This window comes from Eretmochelys imbricata, chromosome 27 (assembly GCF_965152235.1).
Source record: "Eretmochelys imbricata isolate rEreImb1 chromosome 27, rEreImb1.hap1, whole genome shotgun sequence".
Classification (NCBI taxonomy): domain Eukaryota; kingdom Metazoa; phylum Chordata; order Testudines; family Cheloniidae; genus Eretmochelys; species Eretmochelys imbricata.
The window spans coordinates 12,536,377-12,553,855 of record NC_135598.1 but is presented as its reverse complement, the minus strand read 5'-3'; the positions used below and the strand labels follow the sequence as shown (position 1 = coordinate 12,553,855).

The window sequence follows — 17,479 nt, the reverse complement described above, 5'->3', positions numbered from 1 at the left end:
AGACCATACGCATTACACTAACTACAACGAGTGCCTTTATGCATTCAACGCCAGTTACAGCAATGAGTGTGAAGTATTGTAGGGCTTGTATTTCCAAACGTTACCTTATTGAAATAACTATTCAAGATCTACCAACTAGACATTAAGTGCTTTATTGAAACTCTCTTTACTAGCTTTGAGCCCAGCATGAGGAGCTGAACACTGAATAATGAAAACTATCTAGTAGTGGAATCTCCTTTCAGAGGATGTAGTAAGCAAAATGACACTCACATTAACATTTTTTTTAATAATATATAAAATATCCTGGCTATGTCCTTAGACTTATTTTAATCCTTTTTAAAAGGGTCAGACAGTAGTAGAAAGCCTGGCTATAGTCGCATCTGGAATCACATGATAAAAGTTCCTGACTGAGTGGAATCTTCCAGCTGGCTGATGTAGAATTGGACTGTAATTGTTTTGTTTCAAAGGTTTTCCTACAGCAAATTAAACATTTAGTACCATTCTTTCAGAGATGTACCATGTTCAGCAGTGGTACGGTCCAGTACGCTGTACCAGCAAGGTATTTATAGCCGGTACAGCGTACCGGAAAGAGGGGCAGCAGAACGGGGGGGCCGCTCGGCCGCTCCCACACATGCAGCCATACCGCCCCCAGCCCTTGAATGAAGGACCTGCCAGCATTCTGCTCCTTTCGCCACTGCGGTTCCTGGGAGAGCCCTGGAGTTCAGGGCTCTCCCAGGAACTGCAGAGGGGAAAGAAGCAGAATGTGGGGCAACCGGGTGGCTGTGGTACTGCCCCCAAACACTCCCCCCCCCCCCCAGCCCTGTCATCCGGCGGGGCTGGCTGCTGTACAGATGGAGGAGACCCTGCGTGGGAAGGCTGGGGTGGTACAGGTCCTGGATGCTTGTTTCTGAAGGCGCAGCGGGAGGAGGACAGAGTTCATGGGGAGGGGACAGGGAGAGCGTGGGGGCCTCAGGCTGGGGGTGAGGCGAAGTCACATGGAAGGTCATGTGCCCCCTCCTTCCCCCCCCCCCCGTACCAGGAAGAAATGGATTCCACTTGTACTACTGGCCATGTTGCTCTTTGGACTGTGTCTAGGCCAAGATGTAATAGGTTCTGAAGATACTACATGGATGGATCTTCAACCCTGACACTTTAGAATAAAAATTGTGCATTAGCTTTTAAGGCTGAAATTTCCATTACCTTTTGTTGTTTGGAGTTCATTTTCTTTAACCTTCCTGTTTTACATGCTGGGCAATGAAAGTACCCACGCTTCAAACTAGAATGAAATTTGCGTATTTAAGAACTTAATATGTTAAATATGGATAGTACTGTGACTTTATTTAGGCAGATGTTACAGTTGCAATAGCTGATATCTACCTTGAGTATTAGAATCTCTTTTAGTGAGAGAGGGGTTCGTACCCAGGTTACAGGTCCTAATGCTTGCTAGCCAGAACAAGCCAAGGGACCCCATTTTAATGTCCTCCAAAAGATGACCATGCTTCAGACAGTGTAGTACCTTCTCTAGTACTCTTGGTTGTAGCGTTGGATATGAACCAAGTTCCGACGTAGGACTGGAAAGTATAATTTGTTGTGCAGACAGACGTGCTCCTGGCTAAATCAGAATGACACTGTAGAACCTGATACAATATTTCATCCCAAGAACATAAGAATCCCAAAGTGTTCGTAAGTATAGGAATTACTTTAGCTACCAATTCTGGGCTGAGAGAATTGTAGTTTGGCAGAAAACTGGCACCCCGCTTGCTGAAGAACAGTGAAGGCAAGAGAAATTTTGCCCAAGAACATGAGAACAAATCCCCTTACTCCTTATTTGTTTTAAAAAAAATAAGAAGTAGCCATGGGATCTTCAATGCACATGCAGATCAGCAGGAAAGACTGAAAGAGCAACATGCAGTAAACTACATAGAACTCAGCGTTTCTGTCTTGGGAACGTGAAGTGCTGAGTTGTCCCTGCTGTATTTCCAACCTGTGGTTCCAGGAAATCTACATAATTAAAACCTAAGGATTAAATTTGTAAGCCATCTTCTTGGATGTACTTGGTTTGCTTTTACCCAAATCTTGAAATTGTGATGTGGGAGGTTTGGGGTGTTGGTTTTAGTTCTTTGTTTCTCTGAAACGGAATGAGTATTTTACCTGCTGTTGACATGTAAACTTCAATAACATTTACTTTCCAAAAGATTAGTCCCACTGTACATGGGTGTAGAAAGCGATAAATTTTTCGTATGTTAAGCAAAGCAATAGAACATATATCACTCTGCAAAACAAGCCCAAATATTAGGACCATTGCCAGTAGTTTCCTAAGCTTATGTTACTGTTGTTTTTAATAGCCTAGGAGACATATACATGACTGGTAAGAGGTTTAACAATCTAAGCCTATTTTCAGAATTCAGATCGCTGAAAAACAGCTCGAACTTCTGGTTATTTATGGACTTTAGTGAAATATTGATGGGAATACATCCTTGTTATCAATTATTTGCCATCTGTTCTCAGGGATGTAAGGCTGGCAATGGCTTTCTGTTAGCAGCTAAAGTGGTATAGAGGAAGGAAAATGGTGATATAGAGGAGGCCTATGAAGCATTAATTTATTAGAAACAAAATTTATCAAAATTAAAAGATAGTAATTTCAGTTCCTATTCTGTCTGTTAATCGTGTATTTTTGACCTGAGCATAATTTATTGAAATCAGTAAATTAGGGCTTTTGATTAATCGCAGTATTAATCGCACTGCCAAACAATAGAATACCAATTGAAATTTATTAAATATTTTTGAATGTTTTTCAAAACATTTCAGTTACAATACAGAATGCAAAGTGTACAGTGCTCATTTGATATTTATTTTTGATTACAAATAGTTGCACTGTAAAAATGATAAAAGAAATAGTATTCACCTAAGTACTGTAGTGCAATCTCTTTATCATGAAAGTGCAACTTACAAATGTAGATTTTTTTTTGTTACATAACTGCACTCAAAAACGGAACAGTGTAAAACTTCAGCTCCTACAAGTCCACTCAGTCCTCCTTCTTTTTCAGCCAATTTCTCAGACAAGTTTGTTTACATTTACAGGAGATAATGCTGCCCACTTCTTGTTTACAGTGTCACCTGAAAGTGAGAACAAGCCTTCACATGGCACTTTTGTAGCTGGCATTGGAAGGTATTTACATGCCAGATATGCTAAACATTTGTATGCCCCTTTATGCTTTGCCCACTGTTCCAGAGGACATGCTTCCATGCTGATGATGCTCGTTAAAAAAATGTGTTGATTAAATTTGTGATTGAGCTCCATGGGGGAGAACTGTATGTCTCCTGTTCTGTTTTACCGGCATTCTGCCGTATATTTCATGTTATAGCCGTCTTGGATGATGACCCAGAACACTTTGCTCATTTTAACAACCCTTTCACTGCAGATTTTTTTATTTTTTTGAGAAAATGCAAAGAAGATACCAATGTGAGATTTCTAAAGATAGCTACAGCACTCAACCCAAAATTTAAGAATCTGAAGTGTCTTCTAAAATCTGAGAGGGATGAGGTGTGGAGCATGCTTTCAGAGCAACACTCCCATGCAGAAACTACAAAACCCAAACCACCAAAAAGGAAAATCAACCTTCTGCTCATGGCATCTCTCTCAGATGATGAAAATGAACATATGTCCGTCCGCACTGTTTTGGATTGTTATCGAGCAGAACCCGTCATCAGCTTGGATGCATGTTCTCTGGAATGATGGTTGAAGCATGAAGGGACATATGACTCTTTAGCACATCTGGCACGTAAATATCTTGTATAGCCGGCTATAACAGTGCCATGCAAACGCCTGTTCTCACTTTCAGGTGACATTGTAAACAAGAAGCCAGCAGCATTATCTCCTGCATTTGTAAACAGCCTTGTTTGTCTGAGCTATTGGCTTAACAAGACGTAGGACTGAGTGGACTTGCAGGCTGTAAAGTTTTACATTGTTCTGTTTTTGAGTGCAGTTATGTAACAACAACAAAAATCTACATTTGTAAGTTGCACTTTCATGATAAAGAGAATTGAAATACTATTTCTTTTGTTTTTTACAGTGCAACTATTTGTAATCAAAAATAAATATCAAATGAGCCCTGTACACTTTGTATTCTGTGTTGTAACTGAAATCAATATATTTGAAAATGTAGAAAACATCCAAAAATATTTAAATGGTATTCTATTATTGTTGAACAGCGTGATTAATCACGCAGTTAATCACAATTTTTTTTATCGTTTGACAGCCCTACAGTAAACTAACCTTGCAAATCTGTAGACTCTCAATCTCAGAGACAGCGGAAGATAGACTGTATAATGCCTGCTTATTGCCATTATACGCATTTTGAGAACTGAGTGGCTTTTCCCCCCCTGCAGTGACAATTCAGAGAGTGATAACTCATATTTTCATGTAGAGACCACTTTGAATGTAACACATTGTTTCAGTCTGTACATTTTTCTTTCTAGCTTGAGGATGAAGCTCTCAAATACATTGGAGCACACTGTCCTGAACTAGTGACTTTAAACCTGCAAACCTGCTTAGTAAGTAATCTTTCCTGTGATTCCTATATTACATGCAATGTAGCTATAAAGGGCATCACTAAACAGGATTGAATAAGACTTACTCCACCCTTGAACATCGTCATTTTCCCAGACTGGAAAATTGTACTTTGGCAAGTTCTAAAAATAAATGTATAAAAATATTTTTTGGCTTTTTTTCTTGTGGTAGCATTTGGTAGAGTCATACACGCCTCCAAAATAGCCTTGTTAGCTTCCGTTTGTGTCTCTTTGCCCTTCCCATGGGGCTTCTAAGCACGTTTGCAGGGCTAGCTGGAAAAATGCTTTCCTTTGGGCTGGAATGTAAGTTTGTTTGCATCCAAACTTTTACAGTAGCCTTTAAAACTGAATCAAGCAGCATATTTGCCCTCTAAAAAAAGACACTGAACCAACCATTAACAGTGCCAAAAATGTACTTTTATGCCAAAAAAGGAACTGGGAGGGGTTCTTTGTGTATATCATCCAGCTCTTCTGACATGGCAGCATTAAGACTGTCCCCAAAGTTGGAAGGGGCTTGGAGATTTGTAGATCTGTGCCTCACTCAATAGTGTGTTTTAAGGAGGAGTGGTTACACTCTGAAGGGAGATGTATACATGATTGGCATGGGGATGGTGTCAACAATAACTTTTCACTGTTGACATTGGGTACCTGGCATCTGGAAGATGCAACTGTTAGAAGGAGGTGAAAGGAAAACTAAGTAAGGTTCTCACTCACCTTTAATTTAACCCTTTGTAGAGGGGTTCGTTCCCCCCCCCCACAACCTTTTTTTCTCACTTCAGCAGTTGGTCCAAAAGAGCTACTGCCAGTCGCCAAGCTGGTGCTTTCCACAAGGGAAAAGGTTGTTCCTGTGTCTTTATACTGACTCATCTCATCTCCTCCTTTCTTTATCTACTCCCACTGTATACCTTGGTCTTGCCATCATACTCTGTCTTCTAGCTGGCAGGGCTAAACTGAGCTCCAGAACTTTGTTAATGTTGCTACTGTCAACCAGCATGTCACTCTCCTGACAGATTCTGCCTCAAATGTTGCCATCCCAAACTGGTTCCTGGATTTAGACCGAGGTCCAAATGTATCCCTGGCCAAAGGGGATGCAGCTCCATTGAACTCAGTGAAGTTACACGGGTGCTGAATTTGACAAGGATTCAGACCTGTTTCTTGGCATTTATCTCTTGGGCACCAAGGCAGTAGATTGAGTTTTAAAAAGTTGTTTGTAAAACTAAATTGTGGGGATGTTGTGACCTCTAACAGACTTTCCTAATTAATCTTTCAGCCAGAATTACTTTGTCGGCATTGCTGAGGAAGTTGAGAGTGCTGTGGTGTTAGGCAGCAGATTCTGTAGTGCCATCCCCTAAAATATTTGCATGCCTGTGGAATCAGCTGCAGACTATTTATAAGCCATATCAGAGTGCCTTGTGCTGTTTCAGCTATCACGTAAAAATATTTGAACACATTTCTTGGCTGATAAGCATAACTTTTCCTTCATCACTCTAAGCTGAATACCTCCTTGCTTGTCTCAAAACGTAGAATTGGGCAATGCATTGGATCTCAGTCATCGCTACTAATGGTTCTGATGTTTTGTTTTTTCTTGTAGCAAATCACAGATGATGGTCTCATAACAATATGCAGAGGATGCCATAAATTACAATCCTTGTGTGCCTCAGGCTGCTCTAACATTACAGATGCCATCTTGAATGCCCTGGGACAAAACTGCCCACGGCTTAGGTGAGTTTTCAGTCTGGACTCTCACAGTGCAGATTGAGTAAAGATGTGGGTGACCTGGTAATGGAACTCCTTGAATTTTTTATTCTAAAGATCAGGACTTCTAGTCCAATCTGGAAGTCCACTTGTTTACCGTGAAGTTATTTCCAGCTGTCCAGCGAGAAGATGACAATGAGTTAGTTATGTCCTAATTTCTGATTCCACAGAATATAATTCTACAAGATATCTTGGTGCAGCAGTGTTCTGTGCCACTCTGATGAGCTTATATAGAATTAGTGACCATTTCCTTTTTCAGTCAGTGTATTACCTTATTTTTGATTAAAACAACTGAAATTAGTCCACAGCTTTTTTGTGTTAAGAACTGGAAACGAGGTTTAAACTGCGTTATTCCCTGCCTCAATACCTAGTTATTAATGCGTGTTGAGGATAGTTTTGGAGCAGGTGAAGCAAAAGATAGTGGCGTTTTTTGTTAATTTTCACTATTTCAGACAGAGAATGGGCTTAAGGTGCCATCTCTTTAAAGATTTTACAGCATAATTAGGAAAATGACATGGTAGAGAAAAGAAAAGAATAGTATTATCTGGCATCTGTTACAGCTGTGTGCCCTGCTAAAATAAGTGGCATCCAGAATAGAAATTGAATTTCTACAATAAACTCAAAAATAAAGTAAAAGATTATGGCTACATGTTTCAGTTTTCATAGATATGCGGTTCTAACTTTGAAAGAGGAAGATAAAGATGCTGTGATTCCAATTGGATCCCATATTTATGTTCAACTCTGCCTGCAGATCAACTGCATAAAATGCCATGCTACTCTGAAATAAACCAAAGTGTCTCTCCCATTTAAGGGAGGTCCTGATCTTAAATTTTTAGAAATGGAAATAATGCTCTCCCCTGCAGCATTATAGCATTGAGGAGTAAAACTTGAGGGAAAAGGGGGAGGCACCATGAAACTGCAGTAGCTGAAGCAAAGAATTTTCGGCAGTCATCTGAACTGGGAATGAGCAATTTGCTATCTAGAAAACTTTAAATCAGTATGTTATGGCATTAAGTACTTATTCTTACATGACCTGAGCATCATCATGAAATACTATGCCATGTAATACATTAAATCGTGGTGAGATTATCAAATGGAGTGGAGGGGGACCTCCATTCAAATGTGCTCGAGTATAATACTCCATGGAAATAATCCTCTCAGAGTACTGCCTTGACTTAGTCTCGCCCTGCCCTGCTCCCAATAAAACAGGGCGCTAAAGCAAAATGATTACCGCATGGTTAGTACGTTCTTAATTCTTTCTGTACAGAATATTAGAAGTTGCAAGGTGTTCACAGCTAACGGATGTGGGCTTTACCACTCTGGCTAAGGTAAGTGCTGCATTCCACTTTGTACATCGTGCATCTCTGTTTCCTGAGAGCTCAGCGTAACAGTAGTCGTTTCCCATGAAATCATATTTTCTAAAACATCTCTTTTTGGTTTAAAAGTTGCGTGGAAATGAGAGGGCTAAGTAGATCTCTACATTGTTCGTTGTTTCTTAAATTTTCAACATTGTATTTAGCCACCCAACTTCCAATTGAATGTAATATGCATCTAAAGTCAATGAAATTAACATCAGTTAGCAGGATACAAATCCCTGTACAATTTCATGCATCAGACAGCTCAACCTGTACTCCTTATGAGTAACACTGAGTTAACCCCCTTTTCCTTTCTGTACATTTAAAAAAAAGATAAACAAATTAGTAGATATTTTATAAATGTCTTTAAATGGGCAGGCTTGATAGATATTCAGTATTATGCTTATTTTTAGTAGCATTGTCCTCCAGGGAGCAACAAACTATCTGTAGTCATGACCAGCTTCGGAAAGAAGACTTTCTTTTCAAACACAGTTCATTTGTGCTGAGAAAGGAGGGATCCAATAATTTTACAAGTACTGACTGGGTGTGTCTAATTTGCTTGTGTGCTTTTATTTCCTGCCTGTACTATGTAGAACTGTCATGAGCTTGAAAAAATGGACCTCGAAGAGTGTGTTCAGGTAAGAGCCCAGCTTTCTGACTATGGTGGTTTCATGTAGGAAGTCACAGCAGTGTGGAAACATGGTCTGTGACAAATGTGTCTAGGTTTTAACAACACCTAAATGATCAGAGCACAGAATCCCAAATTCATTTTTTAAAATGAAAACAACTTGTTCCAGAATCCTGATCAAGAAAAGGAGATAAGTTTGGACAAGATGAATTACTTGTATATGTTTGATCACCTCTATTCCAGTTTTCAACAGAGAATTGTATTGAAAGAATATTGAAAATCTTAAAATCTAAAGATCCTGTCAAATCTAGACTGTGTGCTTGTCTACTAAAGACCATGTATAGTTCTGCAAATCTAGGCACCTTTGAAAAACCTGGCAACTGCAAGAACCACAAGCCCCAGGGTGAGATCTTTGCTGCCATTAAATTGAAAGCTCTCTGGTCCATAAACTGATAGAGATCAGTAAAGGTAATCTCCAAATATTAAATGTTACTGCAGCTGAAGTGTTTAACAACTGTGACCTTGTATATGAAGGTGGAGGGAAATAACTAGAAATAAAGATGAGGTGCCCTCCAACCAAAAATCTCCCAGGAAGTCAGTGGGCTATAATTCTTCACCAGCCTTTGAGTCTGTTATCTGACTTCCTTAATAACTCGGTGCCACAGACTCATTCAATGGGTTTTTTTTAGAATGCCCTTCATATGTGACTGAACACTGTCCTTTAGCAAATATGTCATAAGAGTGAAAAGATCAATGTAAGATTTAAAGGTAAAGTGAAATATTGTGTTAAGTGGGTATGAAATAAGGAAGCCCTTGAAGAGACTGAATACCATAAGGGCAGAGCAGTTTTCCATTAGAAATGGATAGGAAGACCATGAAGTTAATAGGGTTTCACCTCCTGCAGTGAGAAAACAGACTGGCCCCAACATTCTGCACTAGGGATTTAGGAAGGCCACAGAAAAGGAAATTAAAGTAGTCCAGACAGGAAGTGATTTAAAGCTGTGTCCAATCTTGCTGCTTTGTACAAAGACAACCTGAAAAGTTGTATTGTGGTTTTTTTTTGGTTTTTTTTTAAGGGCAAGGGGATTTGGGGTTGCATGTTTCTTAGATTAGAACTTCATGTCTTGTTTAGCCTAGAAGGATACGTCTACATTGCAGTAAAAAACCTGGGGCACTGAGACTTGGGTCAATTGACTCAGGCTTACGGGGCTAAAAATTGCAATGTAGACGCTCAGGCTTGGGCTGGCCCCCAAGCTCTGAGACCTCCTGAGGGGGAAACGTTCAGAGCCCAGAGTCCAGCCCAAGCCCAAACGTCCACACTATAATTTTTAGCCCTGCAAGACCCAGTCGATTGACCCAGGCCAGCTGAGGCTGTGCTTACAGGTCTTTTATTGCAGTGTAGACATACTCTGAGGACTGAAAAAGAGTGAAGTGAGGACACTTCAGGAGCCGGAGACTGAAATCTGAGCAGTTTAGAGCAGAAGGGGTTTTTTAGCAGGCTGTTAATGCCTGTTTAACTTCAGTGATAAATGAACATTTTGGACAACTGTATCTGTAAGTGTTCTGCTCACTCCAGCAAAACCTGGGAAGACCAGACATTCCTTATGTTTCAAATGGAAGAACAAGAAAAGAAGAAAAACTTTAAAAAACCCTTTTAAACTACGCATCGTAAGGAAACAAAAAACGCAGACCCAACTTCTTAAAAATCCTTTCCGATCACCTTCTAAAGAATGAATAGGAACCTTTGGCTGAAATGTGGTCCAGATACAGACCAGTTCTGGAAATGTTCGAGATAGTGATTGCTGTTTCCAATGGGGGAGAAAAATGGTGAATATTTAAGATTCTAACTTGGGGTCAAGTTTTGGTTGGGAAGAAATTGCTGTACAAAGATTTCAGTCTTAAAGGGCTTTGTGTCTCTTCCAGATAACAGATAGTACATTAATCCAGCTTTCCATACACTGTCCGCGGCTTCAGGTGTTGGTAAGTGTTTGGGCAAAAGTTTTTTGTGTTCTCACTTCATAAAATGGGAGCCTCCAGATTTTTCCCAATTGAGGATTGCCTCTGCAATCTGCCAGGCATGTGATAGTTGTATCTAGTTTGTATAACATGCAGTAGTCTGCAGCCCCTTTTTGTCTTGAATATGGAACTGTGACCTGTGAGACTAGAATGCAGTCCCAGCTAAGTCAGTCCTATGGATATCCAAGTGCACTGTTGTAATTAGTTTTCATGTTCTGTTTCCCTGCCAAAACCCTTCAGATACCTTTCCTTTTCCAGTGGCATTTTATCCTCTCTTCCATTCTGTGAGTTTACAGCTCCATTCTGGTTCCACAGCTCTGATCACACATCGTATGATCCAAAAAGAAATTCTCCCCCATCTCATTACTGCATTGCAGTTGTCTGCTATTTTGAAGGCTGTCTCAGTGATTTCACACGTTGTGGCCTGAAAGCAATAGGGCGTGGTCCGAAAGCAATAGGGCGTGATCCGGGATTAAGTTGAGAGGTTTTACCAACTTCCCCACAGAAATAATAATAATAATAATATATATGCATTTGGATTTTTATTTGTTTTTAAAGCAATACTTTTGATCTATGAGTGCGTTAATCTGTTCAGACTTTATATAATTTGGAAAGTAATTATCTTGGCACATGGTTTAATTGCTTTAGTTACAGCCCTAGATCGTAGAAGTCTATATAATTCATTCAGTGGCTGGGCTATCAGTCTGTCCTGGGAGGGAGAACAGAGATGAGCCCGAGGTTTGGAAGAGCTCAGTTAAAGTCCCTGCTCCACCACAGACTTGTTGTGTGACCTTGAGCAAGTCACTTATCCTCTCTGTGCCTCCGTTCTCCATCTGTACAATGGGGGTAGCAGCACTACCCTGCCTCATGCAGGTGCTGTGAAGAGCAATGTATTAAGATTTTGAGGCAGTTCAAATACTGCAGTGATGGGGGCCAGATAAGTACTTGAGATGGAAAGCTGCAACCACCCTCGTTTCCTTTCTTCACACTATGCTTCAGAAGCCGTTGTTGTTGAAAGACAGTTTAATAGCAGTCATCACCTCTGAATCTGAATCTTACTCCATGTGTGAAATGTGCATTATTGCTCTCATACAGGAAGTTTTGACTTGTGGGTTAGCATTTAACAGCCTTGGCTACAGTCCTACAAGGATGTATTCATAGAATAAAGGGCATAAGTGATGGCCCTAAATAAAAAGAACTGGGGTAGGGATGGAGGAGTTCAAATGAGTTCTCTTCACTCATTTGGAGCATGAATGCTTCTGGCCTGTAACCTATTGAATCCAGCTTTGACAAGCCTCCATGTCCTGGAGTAGTCCTTGCAAGTTAGACTTCATATTCAGTGGGAGTGTCTGCTTCAACCTGAGGTGAGGGGACTACAAAGCAAATTTTCTCACTTCTAAACAGCATGTTCCTTCTGTGTGAGGGGAGGGACAGCAGAGGCCACTAGGGAAGGGAGCTCTCACTAAAACAGCTTCCACTCCACCTGCCCTGTGCCTTAAAATGGCAGTTCTATCACTGACGGCATTTTAGATCTGAAGTGTTCAGGCATGCCTGCTGTGCTTCCTTGCACCCTTTGGGCAGGAAATTCCTGTAACTTCGGGTTTTTCTCTGTCTCCACAGTGCTTCGTTGTTTTAGCTGCACAGTTTCTGTCTCTGGAGCACTCACCCAGTGCATTCTCCTCCACAGCGATCTGTGCACCAGCTCTTGTTCCTAGTTCCTCTGCAAACTAAATGATGCATGAACTATGCAGATGCTCTGGGGATGGACTGACATCACTCACAATGGTGGAATGGTGAAGTCTCCCAGCTCCCTGCACAGTTTAGTTTCACATACTAGAATATTTAAAAATAGGGGCAGCCCACAAATGATGGGAAAGTCTGTCCTCCTTATAGTTCCAGTACCTACAGCTCAAAAGAGTATTACCGCTGTGTCTGGGGTACTGTATAATACTGTAGTATTGAAGAGCAGGTAAACTTTATAGTTGTCTTGTCTTTTTTTGACATTACATGGCTGCTCTTCCATCTATTGGAGGCTCTTCACCTCCCATGATTTCATTCTGGAATGTATTAACAGGCGTGTTGTATGTAAGACAAGGGAGGTAATTTTTTCCACCCTGCTCTGCCCTGGTGAGGGCTCAGCTGTGTGTCCAGTTTTGGGCACCAAACTTTGAGAAAGACGTGGACAAATTGGAGAGTCCAGAGGAGGACAACAAAATGATCCAAAGTTTAGAAAAGCTGACCTATGAAGAAAGGCTTAAAAAAAACAACAACCCCTTGGCATCTTTAGAGATGGGGGATCGGGGGAAGAGGGGAGACACACCTGATAACAGTTTTCAAATACGTTAAGGGCTGTTGTAAAGAGGACAGGAATCAGTTGTTCTCCATGTCTGCTGAAGGAAGAACAAAAAGCAATGGGCTTAACCTGCAGCAAAGGAGATTTAGGTTAGATACTAGGAATAACTTTCTAACTCCAAGGACAGTTAAACACTGAAATAAGTTACCAGAGGAAGTTGTGTAATCTCAGTCATGAGAAGCTTTTAAGAATAGGCTGGAAAAACGCATGTCAGGGATGGTCTAGGTATTTTTGGTCCTGCCTCAGTGCAGGGAGCTGAGGTCCCTTCCATCCCAGCATTTCTATGATTCTATAACTTGACTGGCTCCCTTCTACATTATATGAACTTCCCCTGTGGTCTACAGAGGTCTTGGCTAGTTAGAGAGAGGCACAGGGACTCTGATAACCAGAGTTCACAGCTCACAACCCCCTCCAGTGTCAAGGGACAACTGCAGACTTGCCCAGAACTTTGACATGGTAGATTTGCTGGGGTGTGTTTTGTTCTTCTAGGACTTTATCTCCGTTCATCCTGTCATCTCTCCAGAAAGCGTCCTAGCCTGGTATTCTTGATGGGTGTACAGTAGTGTTTCCAGAGACCACTAACCATCTCTGTTTGGCTGCAGAGTTTGTCACACTGCGAGTTGATCACAGATGATGGGATTCGTCACTTGGGGAATGGCGCCTGTGCACATGACCGACTGGAAGTGATCGAGCTGGACAACTGCCCTTTGATCACAGATGCCTCCTTGGAACACCTGAAGAGTTGCCATAGCCTGGAGAGGATAGAACTTTATGACTGTCAACAGATCACACGGGCAGGAATCAAGAGACTCAGGGTAAAAAACCAAAAACCTAAGACTTTTACTTACACGTTATTAAATGGCTGGATGGGGAGAGGGTGATTGTGAGGATCCAGACTCACTATAATCTATACCAAGTCCTTAAGATGCCTGAGAGTGCTACAAGGGTAATGCCATCATCTGTGAAAATGATAGCTGTTTCATTCAAGAGAAGGCTGATGACAGTAAGCACTGGCTGGTGGGGAAGGAATGCTCCCTTCCTTCTGTGTAGGATCCGGTTCCAGTTCCAGATGAATAGAACTAAAAAGGAGTACAGGAGAAGCCAGCTTGCTAATGCTTACTTCGCAGATTCACAAACCTGATGATGCTCCCTCAAAACCTGAGAGTCTCGCCTCACTTCTCAGCAAAGAAATAACTTGAGCCGGTGTTAGATCAACAGCTCATATTAAGTAATCTGATGAAGTATATGACAGAGCACTTCATATTGATTCTTCCCCATGTGCTAGTAAATAACTCAATCTAATCTCTTGCAATTGGGGAATACACGAAAATAACATCTCTTGATGCCTTACCCTTTACAACTTGTTTTTTAACCTACTGGCTAATTCAAATAATTCGGTAATCTACAATGTGTCCCCAAGTCACTATGCAACTTTGCAAAGTTTGACTGTTTATTTCATGATATAATTTAACGTTAATAGCTTGGCATAAGTAAAGAATAGCATCTTAGACCAAAGAAGGGCCAAAAACTATTATTTAAGGCCATCACTGCCTCGCCATAGCTCATCCAATAAGGATTTTTTTGGGTGAGGACATGTGGTTTTGGTGAACTCTGCTGGAGTAGGAGAGGTTTCCAGGCCACCCTCACTAGGCAGGAAAGGGAAATTGTAGATGAGAAAAAGAACTTGGTAACGGTCCAGGAAGATAAAATTCCAACCCTCCGCTCAGATCTGTAAAAGGCTTGACATTTTTGTGAAAGAGGAAAGATGCTTTTATTTAGGTGGCCAAGCTCAGAAAAATACCAGGCCCCTCAATGTCTCACGCTCTTTTCAGTTGCTCGCCTGTGCGTGACTGCGTATTGCACTACCGTAGCTGTTCTTTCTTTCAATACTGTGTTTATCTTTTCAGACCCATTTACCCAATATTAAAGTCCACGCCTACTTCGCTCCAGTGACTCCACCTCCATCAGTAGGGGGCAGCAGACAGCGCTTCTGCAGATGTTGCATCATCCTATGACACTGGAATTGGTCATCCTTGCAAACTGAGTATTTAATTAGAATTACAGTGGACACACACCTGTATCTTCAGCGAAAGTGATCCCAGTGTCATTTGCAAGGGCCAGTGAAAAGGGCTGTGGCACCGGGCCCCTGTAGCCACCCATACACACGCGTGTACACACGCACCACCTGTTCCAGCAACTGATGAACTCTGTGACATGGGAGCTGGATCTGTGTTGTCTTTTGCTGTAGGTGGATTGATATAATTCTGAACCATTCCTACTGGGCATGCTCAGAAGAAACTAATGGGGAAGGGGTTGTGCAAACCCAAAACGGCTGCTGCTGGTTTTTGTCTTTTTTTTTTTTTTTTTTAAGTGTTGGAATGGCACCAAAATCCTTCAAAGCTGGGGGAGGGAGAGAAATGAACATGCTTTATTCTTGCACCCACTGTCCAAAACAAAAAAGAGGTTTTGTTTTCCGTTCTTCAGTAAGGGAATGAAAACAGCAGCCATTGTGAGACATGATTTACTGTGCTTCGGTACTTCCTTGTTTCCATGCTAACACACTGAGCATGCTCACATTGAAGGTTCATCAGTTTCTTCTGTGTTTCATAGCATTCAGCTCAGAGGCTTCCTAGATTGTTGTGATGATATAGCTTGAAATCTGTAATGTCGGGCTCAGGTTTTTACCCCACCCAACTGCTCATTTTTTTACAGATTTCTAATTTAGTAATTTTTGAGATTATTGAACATAAGTTATTTATCAATAAAAATAAGACACTTTTTACCATTAGAAGGCTGCGTCTGAAACTGCCTGTCTGATGGAAAGATCTTAAATAAAAGAGAGAGTGGAGCTCAGGCTAGGATCTCCTGGGCTTATTTGCCCATTTTTACCAATATTTGGGTCTCAACTCTTTTGCATTTCAAGTTTTACCCCAGCAAAGAGAATATAGCTCACAATATAGGGGACACAGCTACATTCTACAGTCCCACCTCCCCCCCCCACCCCCAAAAAATCAGAATTGAATCGCTGCTTGTTGCCCTCATCAAGGAATGATTCATTGTTTGAAGCAGGAGGGACCGAAGACCTGAAAATCTATCACTGATTATGGACACATTGTCGTGTATTGAGTTTGTGAACTCTCAGCAACTTTGTTGACGTTTGCATTTTCCACAGGTAAGTGTCTAGTCCTGGAGAAGCATCCATTTGAGTAAAATGGGAGCTTCTTCTATGCCATAAGGATATACCATGCTTCCAGTTCCTCCCAATTTTCATAAAGGGTATGTTCTAGCACACTGACATAGTTAATCTGTGTAGCAGCTGTGTTTTGAGTGATTCAGGCAAGCTTAACCCTGCTGCTTCAAGGGAATGTAGAGAACCTGAGCTAGCCTACATGTAATCATTTGATTCCTTGATATCAGGAGTCCAGATTGGCCAGCACAAAAGATGCTAACAGACGCACTGGCATTGCGGGCTTAATGGGGCTGAACTTGGTCAGACTATAGCAGGTTCCTGGAAGGAGCGATCATGTGTAAGGAATTGCTCTTTTCCTGCTGTCAGCACTCTGGGATAGAAGAGAGAGCACATGTTATGTGAATTGTTCCCGACTGACTGAGACACAGAGGAATGAGCATGCTTAATCATCATAATTGTCCAAGACTGAGGAAACGGCACTCCACCTTTATGGAGAAGAATTACAGGAGACAGGGAAGAAGAGATGGTTTTCTAAAGTACTAGTAATAGATTTCAGAGCTCTGAGGGTTTGTTTTTTTCCCTGCACATTTGTGTGGAGGGCAGTGTGTTACCTACCCAGGGATCTCATCACCACCTGAGTAATTCAGGCAATTAAAAGGGTCATTTTTTAGCACTGTATAAGCTATATTCCTTCATCTACAATTCATTTCACCAATCCATCAGTATGTTTTTGTGAATCTGCAAGATGTTGTGAATCTGCTGGAAAGGCATGTAGAAGAAACCCAGTATGCACTGTTTAAAAGGATACTGACAGTTGTTTCCCGCACAGATTTTAATTTTTATATCTGTTGTATTCATTAAGCCCTCTTTAGAAGCTGAGATAATCTTTCCCCTCAACAGCAGAGCTCAAATTCCATTTGCCAAACTTGCTACTTTCCCTTGATTTCAGTGTGTGGGAAGGAGTCTGGCTACAGGTTTACAATGTTGCAACTTATTGACCTCCTGAGCAAGTCAGATGTATGTCAATTTGGGCACCAGAAGCAGTCAGTGTTAGCACAGCTCTGGGAGTAATCTTTTAGTTAATTTCTGGTGGGGCAAGAGGAAAAAAAAACAGTGGGTTTGTAAGTCAAACTACAGAGGGGCTGTTTAATTTCTTGGCAATGGATTGTTGGGCTGGGGGCGGAATTTAAGAATTTAGAATCCAAAGTGTTTTCTTAAACAGGGTAACAGTTTGTGTGGCATCCCAAACTACTTGACAGAGTCCATTTATGTCAAGAATCTCTTTTAAATGGTCTCTTCCTTATGTTTTGTATTTATAAATACAATAAACAACCACTTTCCAAGTTTTGTCGTATCAGAAGAATGCCTTTGTAGGGCAAGAACTTCAACAGTTTAGTGTTTTGGACAAGCTCTGGCTTTTGGAATTCTAGAATAGGTCCCAGGTGCATTCCTGCTTTGTCTTGGTTAGCCATCAATCAGATATATGGGATTGCTAGGCACCGGCGGCAGGGTTATGTCTCAGCCTAAGTGCTGCTGATGCAGAGGTGGTAATAGACTTGAGCACCATTGTTTGACCTGATGAATACAGGAGGTATCACGTATTGAGATGAAGG

At 41.3% G+C, this 17,479-nt stretch overlaps 1 protein-coding gene across 7 annotated transcripts in view; it reads left to right on the top strand.

Annotated features, from left to right (window-relative positions):
• Positions 1–15,467, top strand: part of FBXL20 (F-box and leucine rich repeat protein 20) — a 69,288-nt gene extending 53,821 nt beyond the window's left edge. For all 7 annotated transcript variants that reach the window (XM_077806556.1, XM_077806555.1, XM_077806549.1 and 4 more), the window contains 7 exons: positions 4,480–4,554; positions 6,161–6,291; positions 7,592–7,652; positions 8,273–8,317; positions 10,231–10,287; positions 13,279–13,491; positions 14,584–15,467. In XM_077806556.1, coding sequence (XP_077662682.1) covers positions 4,480–4,554; positions 6,161–6,291; positions 7,592–7,652; positions 8,273–8,317; positions 10,231–10,287; positions 13,279–13,491; positions 14,584–14,691 — 690 coding nt within the window. In that variant the 3' untranslated portion in view covers positions 14,692–15,467. The remainder of the gene's footprint in view (positions 1–4,479; positions 4,555–6,160; positions 6,292–7,591; positions 7,653–8,272; positions 8,318–10,230; positions 10,288–13,278; positions 13,492–14,583) is intronic.
• The last annotated feature ends 2,012 nt before the right edge of the window (positions 15,468–17,479 follow it).